Source organism: Vulpes vulpes, chromosome 2 (assembly GCF_048418805.1).
Source record: "Vulpes vulpes isolate BD-2025 chromosome 2, VulVul3, whole genome shotgun sequence".
NCBI classification, from domain to species: Eukaryota; Metazoa; Chordata; class Mammalia; order Carnivora; family Canidae; genus Vulpes; species Vulpes vulpes.
The window spans coordinates 24,016,859-24,037,269 of NC_132781.1; the positions used below are offsets into that span (position 1 = coordinate 24,016,859).

At 57.3% G+C, this 20,411-nt stretch overlaps 3 protein-coding genes across 3 annotated transcripts; 1 reads left to right on the top strand and 2 right to left on the bottom strand.

Moving 5' to 3' along the window:
• The first annotated feature begins 19 nt into the window (after positions 1–19).
• Positions 20–5,432, top strand: LRRC46 (leucine rich repeat containing 46). The gene is made up of 8 exons (XM_025995812.2): positions 20–396; positions 496–601; positions 2,433–2,541; positions 3,445–3,491; positions 3,764–3,873; positions 4,050–4,119; positions 4,437–4,585; positions 4,922–5,432. Exons 1-8 carry the CDS (start codon positions 387–389, stop codon positions 5,287–5,289), a joined length of 969 nt encoding a protein of 322 aa, XP_025851597.2. The 5' UTR covers positions 20–386; the 3' UTR covers positions 5,290–5,432.
• On the bottom strand, positions 811–9,575 carry SCRN2 (secernin 2). The gene is made up of 9 exons (XM_025995811.2): positions 9,481–9,575; positions 8,943–9,116; positions 8,532–8,713; positions 7,754–7,953; positions 7,084–7,299; positions 6,792–6,957; positions 6,519–6,699; positions 6,113–6,259; positions 811–4,130 (listed from the first exon to the last, which is right to left on the bottom strand). Exons 2-9 carry the CDS (start codon positions 9,114–9,116, stop codon positions 4,077–4,079), a joined length of 1,320 nt encoding a protein of 439 aa, XP_025851596.2. The 5' UTR covers positions 9,481–9,575; the 3' UTR covers positions 811–4,076.
• Positions 9,576–15,949: 6,374 nt separating this feature from the next.
• SP6 (Sp6 transcription factor) lies at positions 15,950–19,518 on the bottom strand. The gene is made up of 2 exons (XM_072747411.1): positions 19,390–19,518; positions 15,950–17,244 (listed from the first exon to the last, which is right to left on the bottom strand). The coding sequence occupies exon 2, from the start codon at positions 17,184–17,186 to the stop codon at positions 16,056–16,058; it is 1,131 nt and encodes a 376-aa protein (XP_072603512.1). The 5' UTR covers positions 17,187–17,244; positions 19,390–19,518; the 3' UTR covers positions 15,950–16,055.
• Positions 19,519–20,411: the final 893 nt, after the last annotated feature.

Sequence of the window (20,411 nt, forward strand, 5' to 3'; positions counted from 1 at the left end):
GGAAGAGGCCGGCCGGAGCAGTAATCCGCATGCGCTGAGCCCGCCGGCCCCCGCGCCCGACCTGGCGTCCAGTCTCCTAGCAACGACGCTCTGCCCGTTGAGCTCGGCTCTTCTCTCGATCCGCACCCGCCACTCTCTCTACCCACAATCCGCCAGGTTTGCAAACCCCTTCGCACCCCTCAAAAAACTCTAGAGCTCCCGCCTCGATTTACTTTTGTCTTCTACCCCACCTCATTAATTGGCTCTGAATTAGCCACCTCCCCTCGTCCCTCGAGTCTCCGAGCTTCTCTCGCCTGCTACCTCCTGAGTTCCGCCATCCCCGAGGTGGTCCAAGTTGGTTGGCTTCCCTTAGTTCTCTTCTGTGCCAGGCCAGTAACCTTTAGATCATGCCCGGAGGTGAGTAGGGGACTGGGTGACGGGTAGAACAGTTGGATAACGGTAGGGTCAGGCTTCCAAGAATAAGGAAATGGAACAATCGGACCAATCTGTTCACAGCTAAGCTTGCCCAGAGTCCAGAGGAAGGGAGCGTGTGCATTACCGAAGCCCTTATCACTAAGCGGAACTTGGCCTTCCCTGAGGATGAGGATCTGTCGGAGAAGATGTGAGTGCCGGGGGGTAAGAAAGGGGCGCTGGACGATTGAAACAGGATGACCAGTCCCCTGGGCTGTACTGGTTGTCAACTCATCTTCGTCCCTCTCTTTACTTACTCCACGCATCCAATCAGTGGTAATATCCAATTGATTTTGCCTCCTTAAACATTATTCTTTTTACCATGCCCACTCAACTGCCTTAAATAAAGCCCTTAAGCCATCACCTTTCCACAAACTTTTAATTAGTCTCCCTGCCTTCAGTGGAGGCTCACCATACTGTTGCCAAAGTAATCCTTTTAAATGACAAATCTGATTGGGCACTCCCTGATAGAGCCTTCCTTGGCTCTCTAGTACTTCCAGAATAAAATCCAAATGCCTTAGCATGAGTCGACGTCTGCTCCCTTTTCATCCTTATTTCCTTCTGCTTGAAATGCCTTCTCCTCTTCCCCTTCTCCCCTTTCTGGCTAACTCCTACTTATATGTCATCTCCTCCAGGAAGCATTGCCTATTCCCCTATTCAGGACTCACTGCACAGTCCATGTACTCCCTTAGTGCCTTGTATTTGTGTCTGTCATCCACTTGTGGTAAATGTTTGGCCTGATATATTAATAATGAATGCCTTACTGATGAGTAAGATTGAACCATATGGTTATACCATAGTGTTGATGAATATTTGGATTGTTTCTAGTTTTACACTGTTGGAAGTAAAGCTACTAGGGACATTATTAGAAAAGTCTAATGCTTTGTATGAACATGTGCTTTTATTTTTCTTGGTTTTATATCTAAGCAATAATATGAATATATCATTTGTGTATTATTTGCAATGGTATTACTGAATTTTGAATCACTTGTATGCTATGGTACAGTATTTTTATCAGATATGTTATTTGCAAATATATTGACTCACTCTTTTAAAAAAAAATAAAATTAGGGCAGCCCGGGTGGCTCAGCAGTTTAGTGCCGCCTTCGGCCCAGGGCGTGATCCTGGAGACCTGGGATTGAGTCCCGCATGGGGCTCCCTGCATGGAGCCTGCTTCTCCCTCTGCCTGTGTCTCTGCCTCTGTGTGTGTGTGTGTGTGTGTGTGTGATGAATAAATAAAGTCTTTTAAAAAATAAAAATAAAAAAATAAAATTAGGGGTGCCTGGGTGGCTCAGTTAGTTGAGCGTCTGTCTTTGGCACAGGGCACGACTCCAGGGTCCTGGGATTGAACCCTGCATCGGGATCCCTGTTCAGTGGGGAGCCTGCTTCTTCCTTTCCCTCTGCCTCTTCCCTCTGCTTGTCCTTTCTCTCTCTCTCTCTCAAATAAATAAAAACATAAATGAATGAATGAATTTATGTATGTTTGGTCTGCTTCCCTAACACTGATGGGCAGGGACACTCATTTGTCTCTAGTGGGCACTTATTAAATGTTGTGGAATTAATGAATGAGTGAATGGAACAAGTGCTTTTCCTTCCATGGGCCACTCAAAGGGAAATGAGGAAGGATCCTCCTGCATAGATTGTCTTATCTTCCCTGGCCCCTGCTTCTACCATCTGCGCTGGCCCAACAAAGGCTTTCCTTGCCTCTGAGTCTCTCCAGGAACCCATAAGCTGCTTATCACCCATTTCCCTGAAGGGCCCTACTCCTCTCACCCTCTGATCCGCCTCAGTGCTACTGACCAAGATCCAGGTCTCCAGGTCAACCCAGTTCATGAGCTGGACACTGCCACATGAGCCAAGAAATTGTTCCTGACATCCCATCAAAGCCACTTAGCTTGAAACACCTCCCCCCACCCCATCTTCCCTGCAGAGATGCCACAGAAGTGGCGCTGTGTTAAAACATCTGCTGACCCTTCTTCCAGGTTTCACACTCTTGCTGAACTGCAGACTGTCCGCCTGGACCGAGAGGGGATTACCACTATTGGGAACCTTGAGGGCCTGCAGAAACTTCACAGCCTTTATCTGCAAGCGGTAACTTCTTGCCTCCTGCCCTTCCCCCACTTCACCCTCTGTGGACCAAGTCTGTTTAATTCTGAAAGCAACCAATCAGGTCATCTTGCCCATTCCCAGGCGTTCAGGTAGGCAGACCTTCATTGAAACTCTTCCCAGATAGGGCACCCAGCTGGCTCATCTGTGGAGCATGTGACTCTTGATCTTGGGTTTGTAAATTCAAGCTCCATGTTGGGTGTAGAGATTACTTAAAAATAAAGTCTTAAAGAAAAAAAGAAAGAAAGTAACTGTTCCCAGATGAATCAGGAATTCTCTTGAACTGAAAAACCTATCTTCCCAAAAGAGATTCTGAGAATGCTCTTGAATCACTGTCAGACACTTCTCTTGCTCTCGAAGTTCTTTTTGGTGTCTGCCCTAAATCTCTTGCATTATATAGCTCGAGCCCATTTCCTGTTTTGAAGAAGTGGAAGAGGGAACCAGAAGATTCCTCTGCATCCTTCATAATCTTGAAGATTGTTTGGTGGTGCTGGTTGACTGGCTGATTTTCAGTCTCCTCCACATTGAATATACCCAGCTCCTTTAACTTTTCCCCACAGAAACTTCACAAATAAAAATAATATATATTCATTACTCCCTGTGTGTGCATAAGCCACCACCAAGGCCTTTTGTATTTCCCCATGGCCCCTTGGCTTCTTTCTTGATTTCTAGGTCCTTCTTCAGCTGTGGGGTGAGCACGGTATACTTAAATGAAGTTTAGCTAACCCCCAAGTTTATACCCTTCATCATCCACGAGAAAAAGCAGATCATCCCCAGGTGGTGAGAACCGGTTCAGGGAGCAGGATGGTCATTCCCAAAGTGCCAGCTCTCCAGCTGCACAAGTAGACATGGTCTACTCGGTTTCCCTAACTCTTTTGCTTTCTGCAGAATAAGATCCAGAGAATTGAGAACCTGGCCTGCGTCCCCTCCTTGCGGTATGTGGTGTCAGGGCTCAGGCCTGGGGTAGGGGGTAGGGAGGGAAACCTGGTAACGCCCCCAGAGAACTGGTTCAGACCTCTCCTAACCTAATGTCTTGTCCGCTGAGGATGCAGCAAGCCTCACTCTGCTTCCCTCACCCGGGAGGCTATGTGTCCCCACTTGTCATCAGGCTGCTTAACCAGGGTTGCCGGGTACCTGGTGCCCTCCTCCCTTCCTCTGGTAGTTCTGTGATTCAGCTCTGTCTCTGTGCCCCTCCCTCCCCCTGCAGCTTCCTGTCTCTGGCAGGAAACCAAATCAAGCAGGTGGAAAACCTCCGTGACCTCCCACATCTCCAGTTTCTGGACCTTTCTGAGAACCTGATAGAAACACTGAAGCTGGGTAAGAATGCCCTGGCCCTGGCTCACGGGATAAGCCTCCCCCCTCTCTGCCACCATATCCCTATGCTTGCATTGGCAGCATAGCCTCTAGGAGTCTGGAGAGACTGTACAAAGAGGCAGTGGCTTTGGGCTAGAAGGTGGATATGGTACTTTCCTCCCCCTCTCTGGTACATGCAGATGAGTTCCCCCAGAGCCTTCTCATCCTCAACCTGACTGGAAACAGCTGCACCAACCAGGATGGGTACAGGTGAGGAGGACCTAAGGGTGAGAAGAAAAGGGGTGATGGCTGAGCTTCCCCTCTTAACTCCACATGGGTCCCTCTGAGCCTGCACACCTAGGATCACCATCCACGGCACCTCCTCCTCCACCACCCCAGCTCACATCACCTCCAGGGGTCCACATGAAGCCAACACTTAGCTCTCTGGGGCTGACTGCAGCCCCATCTCCCAGCTCATGAACACCGCCCCTCCCAGTGTGGTTGCTGTGGCTTGTGTCTGCACATCCTCCCAGGCTCCCCACTCATGGGTGCTCTCCTGGGTGGCCTCTGCTCTTTCCACACTGCAGGGAGCTGGTGACAGAAGCCCTGCCATTGCTCCTGGACCTGGACAAGCAGCCTGTGGTAGAGCGCTGGACCTTGGATGAGGAAGATGAAGCCTCAGGCGATGAGGATGAGGAGTTCCCAGAGCTGAGCAGCCCATTCTGCACAGAGCGAGGTGGCCCTGCTTTCCCAGACTTGCACCCTCCCTAGAACTCAGCTCTGGCCTGTGTGTCACTGGGGAAGCTAAGATGGCTGTGGCAGCTAGGGAGGCAGCCCCAAGCCCAGATCAGCATCTGGGCCAGAAAAGGACAGTGCAGCCAGGGCCAGCTATCAGCTGGCATGCGAGTGACTTGTCCATCCCCACCTCCAGCCCTCAGCCCCCAACCCCCAACCCCTCCCCATGAGGGACAGCAGAGGGTTAGTTTGCCCAGGGGACCAGAGACCTCCCTTCCAGTGGCCTTCCTGCCAAGCCTGGGCCTCCATTACTATCCGCTGCCTTGGTCCCTCACAGGCTTCCTTAAGGAGCTAGAGCAGGAGATGAGCAGACACAAGGAGCGCAGGCAGCAGGCAGCCCTGACCGAGCACCTTCTGAGGATGGAGACAAAGCCCGCCCTCACTGACCTCCCCCAGCTGCCTGGGGAGCCCATGGCAAGGGACAGCAGTCCTTCTGTCACTCCCAGGCAAAGGAAGGAAACATCCCCCAAGCCCACTTCCTTGTCACAAGCTACCTCTGCCACCAGGAAACTCTGCCCGCTGGTTTCCAGCCAGCAAAGCATCACTCAGGCAAAGAAGGGGACCAGAGCAGCCCTAGTCCCTAAGGCCTCTCTGGCTGGGGCCCCTGGCACAAACAAAACTGTGACCAAGAAAATCAAGAAATGAAGTACATACAGCCTAGCCTTATCAGCAGTACCAGGGGAACAAGGGATGGGGAAGAACAGGGCATGAAGTGGGGCCTCCCCTCCTTCTCTGACCCCTCACCTGTGGCAGAAACCTATCTCAGTAAAATGTTTCCAGGCTCCAAATATGTCTTTTATGTCATTGGAAGCATCTCAAGGGAAGCAAGCAGTCAAGGCAGGGGGAAAGAGTCACAGAAATATAGGACCTGATTCTAAAGAACAAGTTTCTGACCTTTTGGGAATGACCCCAAGAATTGGCACACCTCGGGTCCCCACCTGGCTTCCTGGGTACTGAGTGGGCATCACCTTGTGGAAGATGCCATCTTACAGAGGCCACATCTCACTGCCACTCTTAAGGAGCCCTTCCAAGGTTCAAGCCAGGGACCAAAAACCTGTGGTTCTAATTCTCCCTAAAGAGTAGCCCCATATTATGCCAGGCGTGAACTCTTGTGCACACCCACTCATACACCTGGGGAGGCCACCTCTCCTCAAGGGCTCCTTCCACAACTTTCTCCATCTGTTCCCGATCACCCAAGTGAGAAGACTGTGCTGCCCAGCAAGACAACCAGAGGCCTTGTAGTCAGCTCAGGGCTGCCCTTCGCCCTCATTTGACTCTCCCACCGCCGCTACACCTGGGGTCAAGTTCACTGACCAGGAAAATAACGTACTTTATTTGGGCAAAGGCCGAGCTGGCTGCCCAGAACGAGGCTGAGGGGAGTGAAGGGCTTGTGCTGATGCTACTACCCTACCCCAGGGGTCCTGTGCACATCCCAGCCCAGGAGGAACCATGGCGCTCAGGCATATACCTGGCTCTCCCTCTCCACAAAAGCCTGGAAGAGGGCACCCAGCTTCTCTGCAGGTGGAGCCCGCTCCCCGGACAGCAGCGCCCGTGCAGCCTCCAGGCCTTCGTGCTCCAGATCCCGCTGCTTCTGCCAGAGCTGCTGCCCCCGATCCTGCCCAGGAAAGGTGGACATGAGTCCCCGGGACAGGCTTCCCTCCAGATAGAGGGAAGATACCTGCCTCCCCCCACAAGCGGGAGAAATGACAGGGTACCAGACATTCTCCTGGGCAGCTAGCTCTGAAGGCAGAGACTCCTCTCCCCAACTCTAGAGTCTCTCCCCAACTCCCAGGTCCCCTCATATTTCCAGAGTCCCAATTGGGGGTGTGAGAAGTGCGTCATGCCCCCAGAGTAGCCCGTTCCCTGGGGGTTACCTGGTCACTCTCCATCAGCTCCAGGGCCACCTGGTGTCCACGGTAGAGGGTGTGCCGGCGATCCACTTGAGTCTGGAATCGGGGCTGGGTCTGAACGGGGTCCTGTGCTCCAAAAGTGGGGGACAGCACCTGGGGGACTTGGGCCGCCCCCGCCCCAAAGATGAACGGTTTGAACACTGACCTGATGGGACAGAGATGGAACGAGCAGAGGCTGTCACATCCCCACAGGTCCCCTGCCTGGCCCTCTGCCTTCCCCAGCCTCATTTGTGTTACCGGGATGGGTCCGGTGTGGCAGTGAGGAAGTGGATGCAGGGCTGTGTGGGATCCTGGGGCAGGATGGACACCATGCTGGCCGTGGTGCGAAAGCCTCCAGAGTCCATGCAGATGCCGCTCTCCTTGTTCCTGAGGATGCTCATCATCACCTCCGCCGTGAGGCCCCCTGCGAAGGAGCACAGGCTGAGGGGCCGCCACGGCAGAAGAGGGGCCCCTGGCCTTGGGCCAGAGCCGTGGGGGAGGATAGAAGGCGGCCCCGCTGCGGCCCTCCCCATCACCTCCCCTCACTGACCTTGCTCCTGCCGCAGCAGCTCCCGCCCGGCCTGGTAGCGGGCTTTGGCTGCCTCCATGCGCACAGGCTGCCGGGTCAGGGAGAAGACCTGAGCGAAGTCAAAAGGGCGCTGCCCACCCCACCAGCCCTGGGCCAGGGCATGGGTCCGCAGCTCCGGGTGTTCGGCCGAGATGTCGGTGCCGATGCTCAGCTGGTTGGAGATGTTGCGGGCCCCCTCTGTGGAGGAGGTGGGGGGGGGGGTGGTGGCTCATTGATCACTAAGCACCTATGCTGTGCCAGGTGCCGAGACCATGGTGGGGAAGAGATCAGCCCTGCCCTCACGGGGAGGCAGACAGACAAAAGGATCACAGAAATAAATGTGAGTTCACAGCTGTGATGAGTGCAATGAGGAGGCACCTGCTTGCCTAGAAGGGGGAAACCGGACAGCCAGGGAGTCCAGGAAGGCACCCCAGAGGAAGCGGCACAAGAGGCTAGAGCACAAGAGGACCTAAGCAAGTGAAGGGGGGGGGAGAAAAGTCCCCCAGTGGGCTCATCTCCCACCTCCTTGGGTGTGCCTCCTATCCAAGAGGCTTGCACCTGGATCCACCCTGCCCTGCATCCATCCCACCTGCTCCCAAGGCTGACAAAAAGGGACACCTCAAGGAGGCAAGCCCCAGGGCCAGGCTCTCACCCTGGATCCTCTGTGCAGCCCACAGCCTGCCTGCTGTCTCCAGCACCCATGCCTCAGTCCGATCAGCCAGCAGGAAAGTGTTGTGGTAGCAGAATGGCGTGGGGTCCTCCCGGCAGCTGCCCCCTTGCCCGTAGCTCTCCAGCAAGCTAGTGATCACACGCAAGGCCTCCAGGGCAGAGCTGCTCCGTTCTAAAGCCAGCCTGGTGTGAAGAGAGGTGCAGGGAACAGAAGGGCAATAAGGTGTCAGCGGCTGGAGACAGAAGTTCCAGTGGACAGAAGGAGCCCGGAGAGGCCCAAGTCGCATAAACAATCTGCCAACAGTAGTTGTATTAAGCACAGTTAGGCCAGTGGTTTTCAAGCTCTGCTCTGAGGGTCCCATGAAGAGGCCTGAAACAGTCTCAGAGAAGAAGTTCACTGAGTCCCCAAGCCTCTCTTTAACCAGAGCTGCTCTGCCTTTATTGGTTTTTTAAAATGGGACTCCATATGAAATTTCATTTGGGGGGTGATGGTGGAGGGAAAGCACTTCTATTGAAAAAAGAAATTTGAAACCACTGCCCTGTTTTGGGACCAGGAGAGGCACAGAAATGGCCACATTTGGGAGCTCCTTACCAGACTGGAGGTGGGACCAGGAGAAGGGAGAAGCAAGGGCAGCCTCTCTGGTGATGGCAACGGGGACAAAAAGCTGGCGGCCCTTGGGAACCTGGCTTGGAGGAGGGGAGGATGGCCTGGGTCAGTACTCAGCTCTCAGACTTCAGATGAGGGAGGGCAGGGTCCCCACCTGAGCAGATCCATGCCCAGCAGCGCTTCCCCCTCTCCAACCGGCTCCTTGGTCCACACTGCCTCATTGCCAATACAGACACCATGCTCATTGGCGCCCATCTCCGCCCCCCACAGCCAAGAAGGGCGGCTCAGGATGACAGCGTGAGTCTTTGGCACCTGCTCCACCTCAATGTAGGTGCACTGCAGGTAAGGAAGGAGAAAGGGAGAGTCCACTCAGAAAGGGTTTTATTCTTCCCACTTTACAGACGAGGAGGTTCAACAATAGGCTAAGTCCAGCTCGGGAGACTAGAAAGTCATGCTCTTTCCACCACCTGTGGCAGTTTTCTGGGTGTGAGCAGCAGAGGAGCAAGGTCTTAGCAGAATGTCTGGATCTGCTACACCTCTGCCACTCCCATAAGGCCTAACCCACCTGGAGGCGGCTCCCAGGGGCGTGAGTGCTTGCTGGTACAAACACCACCTCCTGCACCTCGTCCCGGGGCCGGTCAGAGTTCTTGGCAAAGATCACCGCTGGGATGGCCGAGGCCGGGGGTACAGAGACAAAACAATCGCAGGAACACGGGGTGTCCGGGGCACACGAAGCCATCTGGGGAGATGGTAGAGATGAGCTTGTCCCTCTGGTGCTACCTGTCCACCACCCTGGCCAGGGCTCAGCCCCTGGGAGCCCCTCTCCCACCACGTGTACACAGACACGTGTGGGGGTCCGGACGCTCAGCACCGCACACACACTGCATGTCCGGTGTGCGCGGCAGAGGCACGGCTCTCGCCCCAGGCTGCAGCCTCGGGGGTCGGGGCACTCCGAGCGCACGCTCCCAGGGCCCTGCCCTACCCAGAGCCCAGCCCCCCGAGGCAGTGGCGGGACCCCCTCCCTCGTACCCCGCCTCCCCAAGAGTCCCGCGCCCCTCTTCTGCCCACCCTTTCTCGCTTCCCCAATACAGCGTGCCCCTCACCCTCTCTCCCTGCAAGATCCCCAGATCAGTCCCGAGCGCCACTGCCTCCGCTTCAGGTCATTGGGCGGAGGCTCGCAGGTGACCTGGAAGGCTTTGGCCCGGGGGCGGAACCGGAACCAGCGGCCGCAGTTCCCCGGTTATCCACCAGGGCGCGCGCCGGCACCGCTTCTTGGAGCCGAGCGGCCTCGGAAACCGCGCTTGGCCGCCGGCCCTTCGCGGCGCCCCTTCAGGCGGGACGGAGCCTGCGATGAAGGGCGGGGGGGGGGGGGGGGGGGGGCTTCCAATGGGGCCACTGTGGGGAGCGGAGGCTGGGGTTGGAAAGGAGCCCACATGAAAAGAGAGGAAAGAGGGATCCCTGGGTGGCTCGGCGGTTAAGCGCCTGCCTTCAGCCCAGGGCCTGATCCTGGAGACTCGGGATCCAGTCCCACGTCGGGCTCCCTGCAGGGAGCCTGCTTCTCCCTCTGCCTGTGTCTCTGCCTCTCTCTCTCTCTCTGTGTGTCTCTCATGAATAAATAAGTAAAATCTTTAAAAAAGAAAAGAGAGGAAAGAAGAACTGGGTAGATTTGTTAGCGCGGATTGCTAGGGGCATCTGGAGGAAAAAACTCAGGACTCGCGTCCTGGTTTTGTTTTGTTTTTAAAGATCCCAGATGTTCTGCTTTCTGGGTCATTTTCCTCTGTAAACTATCTCCATAACCAGCATTTATTTTTTTTTTAATTTTTTTATGATAGTCACAGAGAGAGAGAGAGAGGCAGAGACACAGGCAGAGGGAGAAGCAGGCTCCATGCACCGGGAGCCTGACGTGGGATTCGATCCCGGGTCTCCAGGATCACACCCTGGGCCAAAGGCAGGCGCCAAACCGCTGCGCCACCCAGGGATCCCCATAACCTGCATTTAAGCAAATGCATTTCACCTTTTTGCTCTGTGGAACCCTCCAGGAATGGGGACAGGAGAGATATTGCAGACTATCTACTTCTCCCACACATCCATCCTGCCAACCCGTCAGGGCTGCTGCTTGGGGGAGGAGGGGCATGCCGCACAGCATCCCAGCATGGGGTCACTCCTGGGATGAGAATGAGAGCCAAGGCTTTCCCAGGAGGCAGACTGTGGGCAGATGTACCAGATAAGGCTGTTGGGGGATCTGAAATCTGAGATGTTTCCTAATTGCCTATAAGTATCCAAGGCTGATTCTGAAGAGGAAACCATCCCTGAGGAGGGAGCTGTCTCTGGGCTTTACTTTCAAAAGGGGGACTGCCCCTAACAGAGAAGAATTGACTTAGAAGCTGGGTTGGAGGCACAAAGAGCATCACCTGGAACTCAGAACATTGGCATCTCATCTTGCTTCTGCTATGGATCTACAGGGTCTCTTTGGGCAGGTCATTTTACTCTTTGAGGGCCTCAGTTTCCCCAATGGCAAAATGACAGCATTGAGTTAGATCTGTGGTTCTCAATCACGGGTGGGGAGTGGAGGGGAGGGATGAGTTTTCAACAACAACCCCACTGCACAACATCATACTTTCATACTCTGCTACTCAGTGTCCATGGCCTGCCAGCATCAGCATCACCTGGAAGCTTGTTCAAAATGCAGAATCTTAGGGCACCTGGGTGGCTCAGTAGTTAAGCATCTGACTCTGGATTTCGGCTCTGGTCATGATGTCAGTGTCCTGAGATTGAGCCCCCAGTGGGGCCCCACACTTAGCAGGGAATCTGCTTCTCTCTCCCTCCGCCCACACCCCCACCCCTCTCTCTCTCTCAAATAAATAAATCTTTTAAAAAAGATGCAGAATCTTGGGCCGCACCTCAGACCTACTGAATCAGAAGTTGCATGTTAACACCCCCAGTGTAAAGTTTGAGAAGCGCTGCTCTAATGCGCCACCAAGGACATAACTTGGTGGGGTGTTGGAGAGTTAGTGGGGATGTCTTGAGAAACTCCATGGGTGACTCTAAGATGCCCTCTACCAGGTGAAAACAGCTAGACTGGTTCCTGAGATGTTTTTCAAACCCATACTGCTAAGATGCTGAGCTGTCGAGGTCACCAGAATTTTTCTTTTAAGATTTTATTTAAATAAATAAAGAGACACACAGAGAGAGGCAGAGACATAGGCAGAGGGAGAAGCAGGCTCCACACAGGGAGCCAGATGTGGGACTGGATCCCAGAACCCCGGTATCATGACCTGAGCCAAAGGCAGACACTCAACCACTGAGCCACCCAGGTGCCCGAGCTCACCAGAATTAATGGAAAGTGAAGATTGGTTCAGGTGTGCTGTTGGGGAGGTGTCATGTGGTTGCTGTTGGAGGTCATTCCAGAAGCAAATGTCAAGGCTGCGAGCTGACAGACGTGAGCGCCCAAAGCGGCCTGCAGCCAACCCGGCCTCCCTCCTGCACTTCCCTAGCTGCCCGCTGTGGGGCAGGAATGGGCAGCAGGAGAAGCATGTGTCTGTGGGCCACAGCGCAGCCCCAGGCGGCAGTTCCCAGGCTGCCTGCTCCTTGGGCACTTTCTCATTCCTGATTTCACTCACCCATCCTAGTGAGCCTATACTCCCACCTCCCAAGAGAAGAGGTGGCCACTCAGAGAGGTTGCCCAAAGGGTCAGCCACATGGCCTGAGTTCCCTAAATCCTTCCTGGTCCCTCTAGGATCGTCCCACTGGGGGTGCCAGATCTGAGGGGTCAGTGGTGGCCTTGGGTCCCCTTGGGGGGGGGGGGGTAGGCCAGCCAAGCAGCATTACTGCCAATGCGAGCCAGTGAGCAAACATCAGCCCCACCAAAGGCCCCCGCTAAGAATGCAGGTCAGCAGGAGGAGCTGCAAGGGGAGGAGGGGTGGCCCCAGCCCTGCCCAGACAGGCCCAGCCGGCCCCACAGCTGCCCTCTTGTCCCTGGGGGCAGCAATGGGCTAAAGGAAGAAAGGGCTCATCGGGTTCCTGGGGGTCTAACTCCCCCGGAAGTAGGAACACAAAAGAGGCACCCCACAGAGTGGGGCGGGCACCAGGTCACCGGAGTATATGCCTGCCCCTCCTCCTCTCAGGTTTCTAACCCTGGGAGCAAGAGAAAGCAAATAGCTACTCCCCGTAAAATCATTCTGCGTCTATCTGTAAGCCCTAAATCATTGATACTCCCCATCCCCAAATGGCCTTAACTTTTGTGACCCCAGATTCTCCCAAGCATGTGATGGGATGAGCCAATTGGGTACCAGATTTGGCTCCAGGAAATTGGGTTAGGGGTGGAGTGGGGGAAACAGGAATCCCACTAGTGAAGATAAGAATTGTGGTCAAAATGTAGGCTGGGACGGTGAAAGGACGCAATACTCGACCTGCCCCTTTCGAGCCAAATGGCTCCTCTGTCGACCTTCCTAGCTTCACCCTCCGGTCTCCTGAGGTCTTTTATTCATTTCACCCAAATTAGGCCCCAGCCGCATAGCAGGCATTGGGCAGCCCAGGAAAGTGCGTACACATGGGCGTTTCTGCACATCCCTGGCCACCCGGTGGGTCCAGTGCGGGTGCATTCGTTCATGAGCACTGTTTGTGTAACTGTGGCAGGCCCTCTAGCTGGGAGTTGCAGGAGGATCCTTCCCTCATACTTTCCAGCTGGGCGGGAGCCCATCAGATATCTTGGCTGCCTTTCATCGCCTTGTCCCTGATAGGGATCATCCTGGGTGAAGAAATCACTGCCAGTCACCCCCGCCTCACTCACAGCCAGAGGGACCCATCACACCCCCACGGGGGTGGGGTGACTGAGTAGGGAGGTTGGCTCTCTCCCGGAGAGGCAGGGAACCAGCGTTCTTGACAGGGGAGGGGAAAGAGGGGGCTTATGTGTGGAGGAGGAAGGAAATATCTAGAACCTTCTCATCCCCAGGGAGGGACAGTCAGCCCAGTGATCAACCCTGAGGGAGCTCCTCCCTCCCCCGGGCACCAGCCACCTCCCGGTAAGGATCTGTCCCTTCAATCAGCTCCGCTTTGCCCCAAACAAAGGGAGGAGAGGCTGCAGCAGGGCTGCGGGATCAAAGGGAAGTGTCCACCCCACCCTGCAGCCCGGCCTGGTCCTCACCACTGAGGGACACTGAGTCAAAAAGGAAACCAGAGCTGAAGACAAATGAAGCAATGATGTGGTTGATGACTTTATTATGGCATAAAAAACAGGCTGTTTCTTCCTCCTCCTCACCCCCCAAAGTGGGTTCACAGCAGTTAAAGGAAAAAATCCTACATTTCTCCTCTAGGGGGCTGCCTAGAAGGGGGCAGACAGCCAAGCAACCTAGATCTATAAAGGAGGGGAGCAGAAGAAAACCCATCCAAAGCCCTCACCCGCATCCTGAGAGCTCAAGTCCTCCACAGGGGCAACACCAGTAACCCCCCGCCCCAGCCCCAACACCCATTCTGGAGTTCCCTTTAGAATGGTCACTGGGGAGGGCTGTCCTGGTGGCACAGGGAGGGGTGGCTGGTTTCGATGGGTGGAGAAAGGCATCCCACACCCATAGTGTCCTCCCTCCCCCCCCCCACCCTGACCTGGCCCGGCAACCTGCAGGCAATGCCAACTCTCTCCTGCCCCCAACCCTCTCAGGGAGGAAAGGGACCTCTGGTTGGGGTAGCAAGAGGTAGGGTAAAGAGGGAGCAAAAAGAAAGAACATAATTTCTTAAACTACCCCAGGCCCATGAGTCTCTCAGGGAGAGTCACCCTGTCCCTTTTAAGAAGGGCTCCCTTCTACACAAATGCATATTCCTACCCAGACCCCAAACCTACTTCCCTTTTAGCTCCCAGTCCTGGGACTGGGCTCCAGCATCCCCAAGGGAGGAAGAGACACTGTGGGCCTAAGTCCTAGGACCTTGGACAGGTGAACAAGGTGGGGTCTCTCCAGCTGGAGACCCCAGGCTCAGTAGAGAAACAAACACACACACACACACACACATACACACATACAGGTACAAACAACATGCACACACACATGCCCTAATATTAAATAAAATACCTTTTGCTTATAACTTAAAAATCAATACACAACTAATCCTCACATGGGGCTCTGGGTGGAGAAAGAGGGGCAAGGGATCAGGGGAGGTCAGAGACAATCTTACAGCCTCTACCTCTAGCCTGGAAAAGGCTACCAGTTCCAGATCCTTACCCCTATCTGCTTCCTTCCCTTTGCCTGGCCCCACCCCTGCTAGGCTTTCCCCTCCCCAGCCCCCACTCCAAGATCACAACCAGGATGTATTTCTAGCATCTAAAGGAAGGGACAGGGATAGCTTTCTGGACATCACCTCAGAAGGCAGACCCCTTCCAGTAGGAGAACACCTCCTTCATATGAAAGGGGAGTCCCCCTGGCCGGAAATGAGATGGAGAGAAAGGAGCCCCCTAACACACACCCTACAGGAGGGGCAAGGCTTGCAGGGCAACAGAGAAAGGAGAAGGTAGAGAAAAGGAAGGGTGAGCTTTAGCTTCTCAGTGAACAGAAGATGGCTGGGCAGGGGCAGAGTCCTCCACTCTGAGGGGGACCACTGGATGTCTCTCCACTGGGACACCCCACCTACTCCCCAGACTACCAAGGTAACCCTTTTCCTTCTGTCCCTAAGGGAACGGCAAATGATTGAGGGGACCCAGGACGAGGAACTACATCAATGCTAGAGTGGGGGCTGGGGTTTCTGGTTGCCTTGAAAACCTAGATCAAGTAGCAGGTGGGGAGTGGGAACTATACTGAACTTTATTTTTCAAAAAAAAAAAACAAAAACAAAAAAAACCCATGAGTTATTAAGGACTGAATCGGAGTTAGAGAGGTAAGGGGTTAGTTCCTTCCATTAGTTAGTTCCCACCAAATCCATTTCTCTCATTTTAGAAGGGGCCTTTTTGTGCTCCTCCCCCCAGTCTAGCTCTCTCCACCCCACCGCTCTGGCTGGGAAGCTGTCTGCGGTTCTGGCCTCTTCCCCTTCTTCCTTCATGGCTCCATCAGAGTGGGTTTGGAAGGGTTAATCAGGAGGCACATCAAAGGAGTTATTTCTACAGCAACAACCCTCCCAACCTGATAGAGACCCCTCCCGAAGGGGGACCCCTGTCTCCCCCACTCCACCTTGGCTTTCCCTGGGGAAACCATGGGGATAGAAGCACTATAAGGGGGGATGAAAGGGACCTGGGCCGCAGGGCGGGTCCAGAGGCGCTTTTATGTCCCGGTTCCCAGGCGCTGAGGACGTGTCCAGGCAGCTACCCCCAGCGCCCGCGGCGGCCCCACTCCTCTCTGCTCCGGGGACGCGCCGTCTCTTCCAGCAGGTCCCCTCCGCCCTCCAGCCGCGGCAGGGGGACCCCACCCCAATCCCCCAGCAGAGGCACAGGAGTGAAGTAGTGAGGAAGGGGAGGACCGAGAGGCTTTTGCTCCGCTCCTCCCAGCCCAGCCAGTCAAACACGTCTGGTCCAGCCCCAGAGACTAAAAGAACCCCTAGCGCCCCGTCTCCCTGACCCCGCACCCCTTCTTCTCCCCCTCAATAAATAACCACCTCCTCCCCGTACACAAGGCGCCCCCCACGGGCATCGATCAGCGCAGCGGGACACCTGCTCTCGCGCCGCCAAGGGAGACCAGCGTGGGGGGCGCGGTACCGGAGGAGCTCAGTTGGAGGGAGCCGCGCTGCCCTCCGCCTCCCGCTTGCCTTTGCCCCCGGGGGGTTCCACCGCTCCGCCGGCCTTGCCCTCGCCTGGGGCCGCCCCTGCCGCCTCCTCTTTGGCGCCCTCGTGGGTTTTCATGTGCTTGGCCAGGTGGTCGCTGCGCATGAAGACGCGGCTGCAGACCGCACAGGGGAACTTCTTGGTGCCCGTGTGGGTCTGGAGGTGGCGCTGCAGCTCGTCGGAGCGCGTGAAGCGCTTGCCGCAGAAGAGCCAGTTGCACACGAAGGGACGGTCGCCGCTGTGCCAGCGCAGGTGCGCCTTCAGGTGCGACGTCTTGGCGTAGGCCTTCCCGCAGCCCGGGATGTGGCAGTTGTGCAAATGCTTCTTCTTGCCCCCGTCGGGCCCGCACGGAGCCCCCAGTCGCTCCGCCTCCAGGCAGTTGGGGCAGCGGCACACGGTCTGGCCCGAGCTGCGCGGCACTGACCGCCGGGAGCCTTTGGGCCGGGCGGCTCCGTCCAGACTGGAATCCAGCCCCTGGGACTCCGGGGCGGCCGCTTCCAAGGCCTTGGCCCCGTCGGGAGGCCCCAGGAGGTGCTGCCCTCCGGCGGCCGGGAGGAGGTGGTGCGGGTGTGGGTGGGGCGGCGGCGCGCAGAGCTGGTGGTCTCCGACGTAGCCCCCCAAGCCGGCCTGAAGCGCCCCGGGGTGGCCGGGTGAGGTCAGCGCGCCCTGAGCGTGGGGGAGGTCCATCCAGCTGGTGCTCGGATGCAGGTCCCACCACGAGCCATCCTCGGCGCCGGGGTGAGTTGGCCGGAACCACGATTCGTAATGGTGTGACATGTCCGGCTGCAGGAGCTTGGAAAAGGGTCCCGGGGCCAAGGGACTGTCGCTTTCCAGGTCCTCGCAGGTCACCCGAGAGGAGGCCCCCGGCAGCTCATAGCCCTGCGAGAAGTCCACCTCAGGGCCCAGCGGGAGGCTCTGCAGCTCTCCAGGCTGCAGCGGGGAGGGGTAGTCCCCGGCCTCCGGGCTCGTGTGGCCCTGGTATGTTTGGAGAGGCTGCAGGTCGAGGCGCGGTGGGGAGGCGTGAGGCGCGTCCGTGTGCTGGCTGCCCAGAGAGCCGCAGACAGCGGTTAGCATTGCCGGGATCCTGGGTGGGGTGGGGAGCAGGGATGGTCAGGAGCACCTCAAGTGGAACCTAAGGGAGGCAAAGAAGAGGTGAAGTGAGCAAAGTCGCCAACTCACTTCTAGTCCTAACCCAGATACCCTCCCTGCACAGTGCTCCTCTCCCGCTGGGCTGGGCTGGCAGCTGGCCGGTAAGCGAAAAAGAGGAAGGCACCTCTGAGTGGGGACTAAAGACTCCTAAACAGATTTTGAGAGTCATAGGAAGGGTTGAGGATATGAGGTTCCCAGCCAAGGATGGGGGGGTGAGTCTACCTTCATCTAGCTGATCCCTCCTGTGGGGACTCCACGAATCCTGAGAGTTGGGCTGGTCCCAGGCTGGTAGGTCAGATACACCTACAGTACAGCACTCAAACCATCCCCACCCCAGGTGCCCAGGCTGGCGCAAAGGGCAGTGGCATTACCCCCTGCAGACAGGCTGCCACCCCACTGGAGGACCGAGCGAGACTCATCTCTGCTTCCCTAGTTTAACTAGGGAACCAAGAGGACCCAGATGAGGAGAGGGTGGTGGTCTGTTTCTGAAACTCAAAGCTTCAGGTGACCTGACTTTCCAAAGCCCAAAGCAGGTTCTGAGATATTAGAGAAAGAGACCTCATTCCATTCCCCTCAGCAATCTGCCTGACTGGGTTGCCATGGCCCCAGCAAATCCCCTTCCACACTGGCCCCCACCCCTTTCCCTCAGGCAAGGACTTCACCCCGCCACCCCCCCCACCCCCCCTATAGCCACAGTGCCCATTCCCAGGGGACATCTCCCTACCAGAGAAAGTTAAGCCTCCTCTGCTGTCCTGACCCACACTGGCGCCAGCCAGCTCTGTCTGGCTGCTACCCATCCCTTCCTTCAATTGAGGGGAGACCCAGATGTGAAGCTGGGAGGGGTCAGCTTTCCCAGGGAAGGGGGTCAGCCAGAGAAGAGCTTACTAACAAGCTCAGGAAGGTAATACTGTCACCCCGGTAAAGGATGTCAAAGTAGGGACAGCAAGGGGGAACAAGAAAAACCAGAATCACAGAAATTAAGAATTACCCCCAAGAGATTATATAAGGGGGTGCATTCTAGGCATGGATCATTTTTAGGAGTTCTGCAGATGGTTCCCAGATGCTGCAAAGTGTTGAGAACCACTCTTCAAGCCAACCCTCTTATTTTTTTTAAAAAAAAGAGGAAACTGAGGCAGTATTTGGAGAGGTGACTGGAACAGACATTCATTTACTTGTTCCATCAACAAATATGTACTCTGTGAACCAGATCTCTGGACTCCCGGTCTGTTACCCTTTCCCTAAATTGTGGGGAGCCTAAAGACGTCCATCTCATTCTTAACCACGATTCTGTGATTTGAAGGTCCTCTCTCTCGCCACCTCTCCCTAAGGCCTGGGAGCCCTGGTGCTTCAGGTGTGAGTCCGTGCGCCTGGCCTTCTCTGATGGTGGGGGAGGAGGTGCAGTGGTTTAGGGCCGGGACTTCTTTCCAAAGCACCGCTCCGCTGACCCTACCACCTTTGGCCTCTGCGACCAAAGAAGTGGCCCAGGTAGTTTGGGAGAGGGGGGGAGAGGGGGACTGGGGCGCCTACTCAGGCTCCGGCTGCCTTACCACAAGAAAGGAACTGGGTGAAGCAGCAGGAATGGAGCCTCGGGCCCAGGAGCGGCAGCCCAGGAGGGGCCGGGCGGGAGCCGTGAGGCCTAGGACCCTAATAGCTTTTGGCGTCTGGGAACTGCCCCAGGGACTGGCGTGCGGGTAACGACCCAGGCTCCCGAGTGGCCTCTCCCGACGCAGAGCCAGGGAGCCCAGTCTCGGGATGCCAGGTTTCGGGAAGGGAGACAGCAGGGCGCGCGCTCTCGGCTTCCCGCGCCCCGACGCAGGAAGCCGGGTAGAGACACCCTTCCTCCCCCTTCCGCCGTCTCCCTCTCCCGATCACCGGCGCTCAGGTGGCCAGGGCTTCCGTGCTCCCAGTCCCCAGGGGCCCAGGCCTCCGGTTGTCCCAGTCGCTCCAGTTTCTCCGGTCCCCCGTCTCGCCCTTCCGCCCAGTTGTCGTTCGGCCGGGGCCCTAAGCCCTCGGATTCTTTAGGACCACCTCCCCCGAGGCCACCGGGGGCTGCGGCGAGTTCGGGGCGCTGCTTTTCGGGAGGATCCCCGGGGCGCGCGCCCCTCGCCGCCCCGACCCTGGCTCCTACCTCGAGGCTGTGCTGGGGCTCCGGGCTCGGCAGGCTGGCGCGCTACCGACGGTTGCTCATGGGCCCTGCGCGCCGGCGGGCTCTCCAGCGGCGAGGGGCCGGGGCCGAGGACAAGCGGGGGCCGCGACCAGACCCGGCGGCGGGCGGCGGAGGAGCGGCGGGCCGGCGGGCGGGCGGCGGGCGGGCGGGAGCCTGGGAGCGAGCGAGCGAGCGAGGCCAGCTCCGCCCGTGACTCACCCGCGCTCTCTGCCTTCATCCTCTGCCCTGCGCTCCTTTTTCCCCGGAGTCCGCGGCCCCGCCCACCTCACCTGCCGCCGCCTTTAACCCTTGCGGGCTCGGCCGGACCCGAGGCCGGGGCGGCCGGGCCGGCGGAGAGGGGGCGGGCTCGCTAACTGGGTCGCCTCCCGCCCCTCCCTCGCTCCTCCCCGGCCCCTCGGCTCCCCGGGCGGGGGTCCTGGGCGGAGCGATTCCCAGGCTCCGAGACCCGCCCCTCGCGCGCACAATTGCGCCGGAGCCGGCCGGGTCTGGCGGGGGACGCGGGACTCAGACCCCGGGGGCCCGGAGAAGGGGGCGGGGTCCCGGGGTGATCAGGGGCGACCCTCAGGGCGCCGCTTGCTGCCTCGGCGCTCGACCCACCCTCCCGGGCGGGCAGCGCTGCCCGGGTCCTGAGAGCAAAAGGAAACCGGACTGAGCGCCAAGGATGTGTCGGGTGCACCCCAGGCCTAGGCCGTGAGAACCTCCCCCCGCCGCTTCGCTCCAGCACCACACCCCTCCCCCGGCCTTTCGTCCCGGCTTTCTGCCTCTCCCTCTCCGGTCACTCGCCCTTTTGGGTGGCCTCCTCTTCTCTGCCCGCTCCCCTGCTCTCCCACTTGCCCTAGTCTGCCTACCCCTATTCGTCTCCCAGGCGCCCCCAGCCCTCACTCCCCATGTCCCCTTGGGCAACAACCCCAGCGCCCCCTAAGTCCACCTCTCAAATAGGCGGCCCCTGCGTCCGGGAGCCGCGCGGTCTGCGTCCGCCCTGC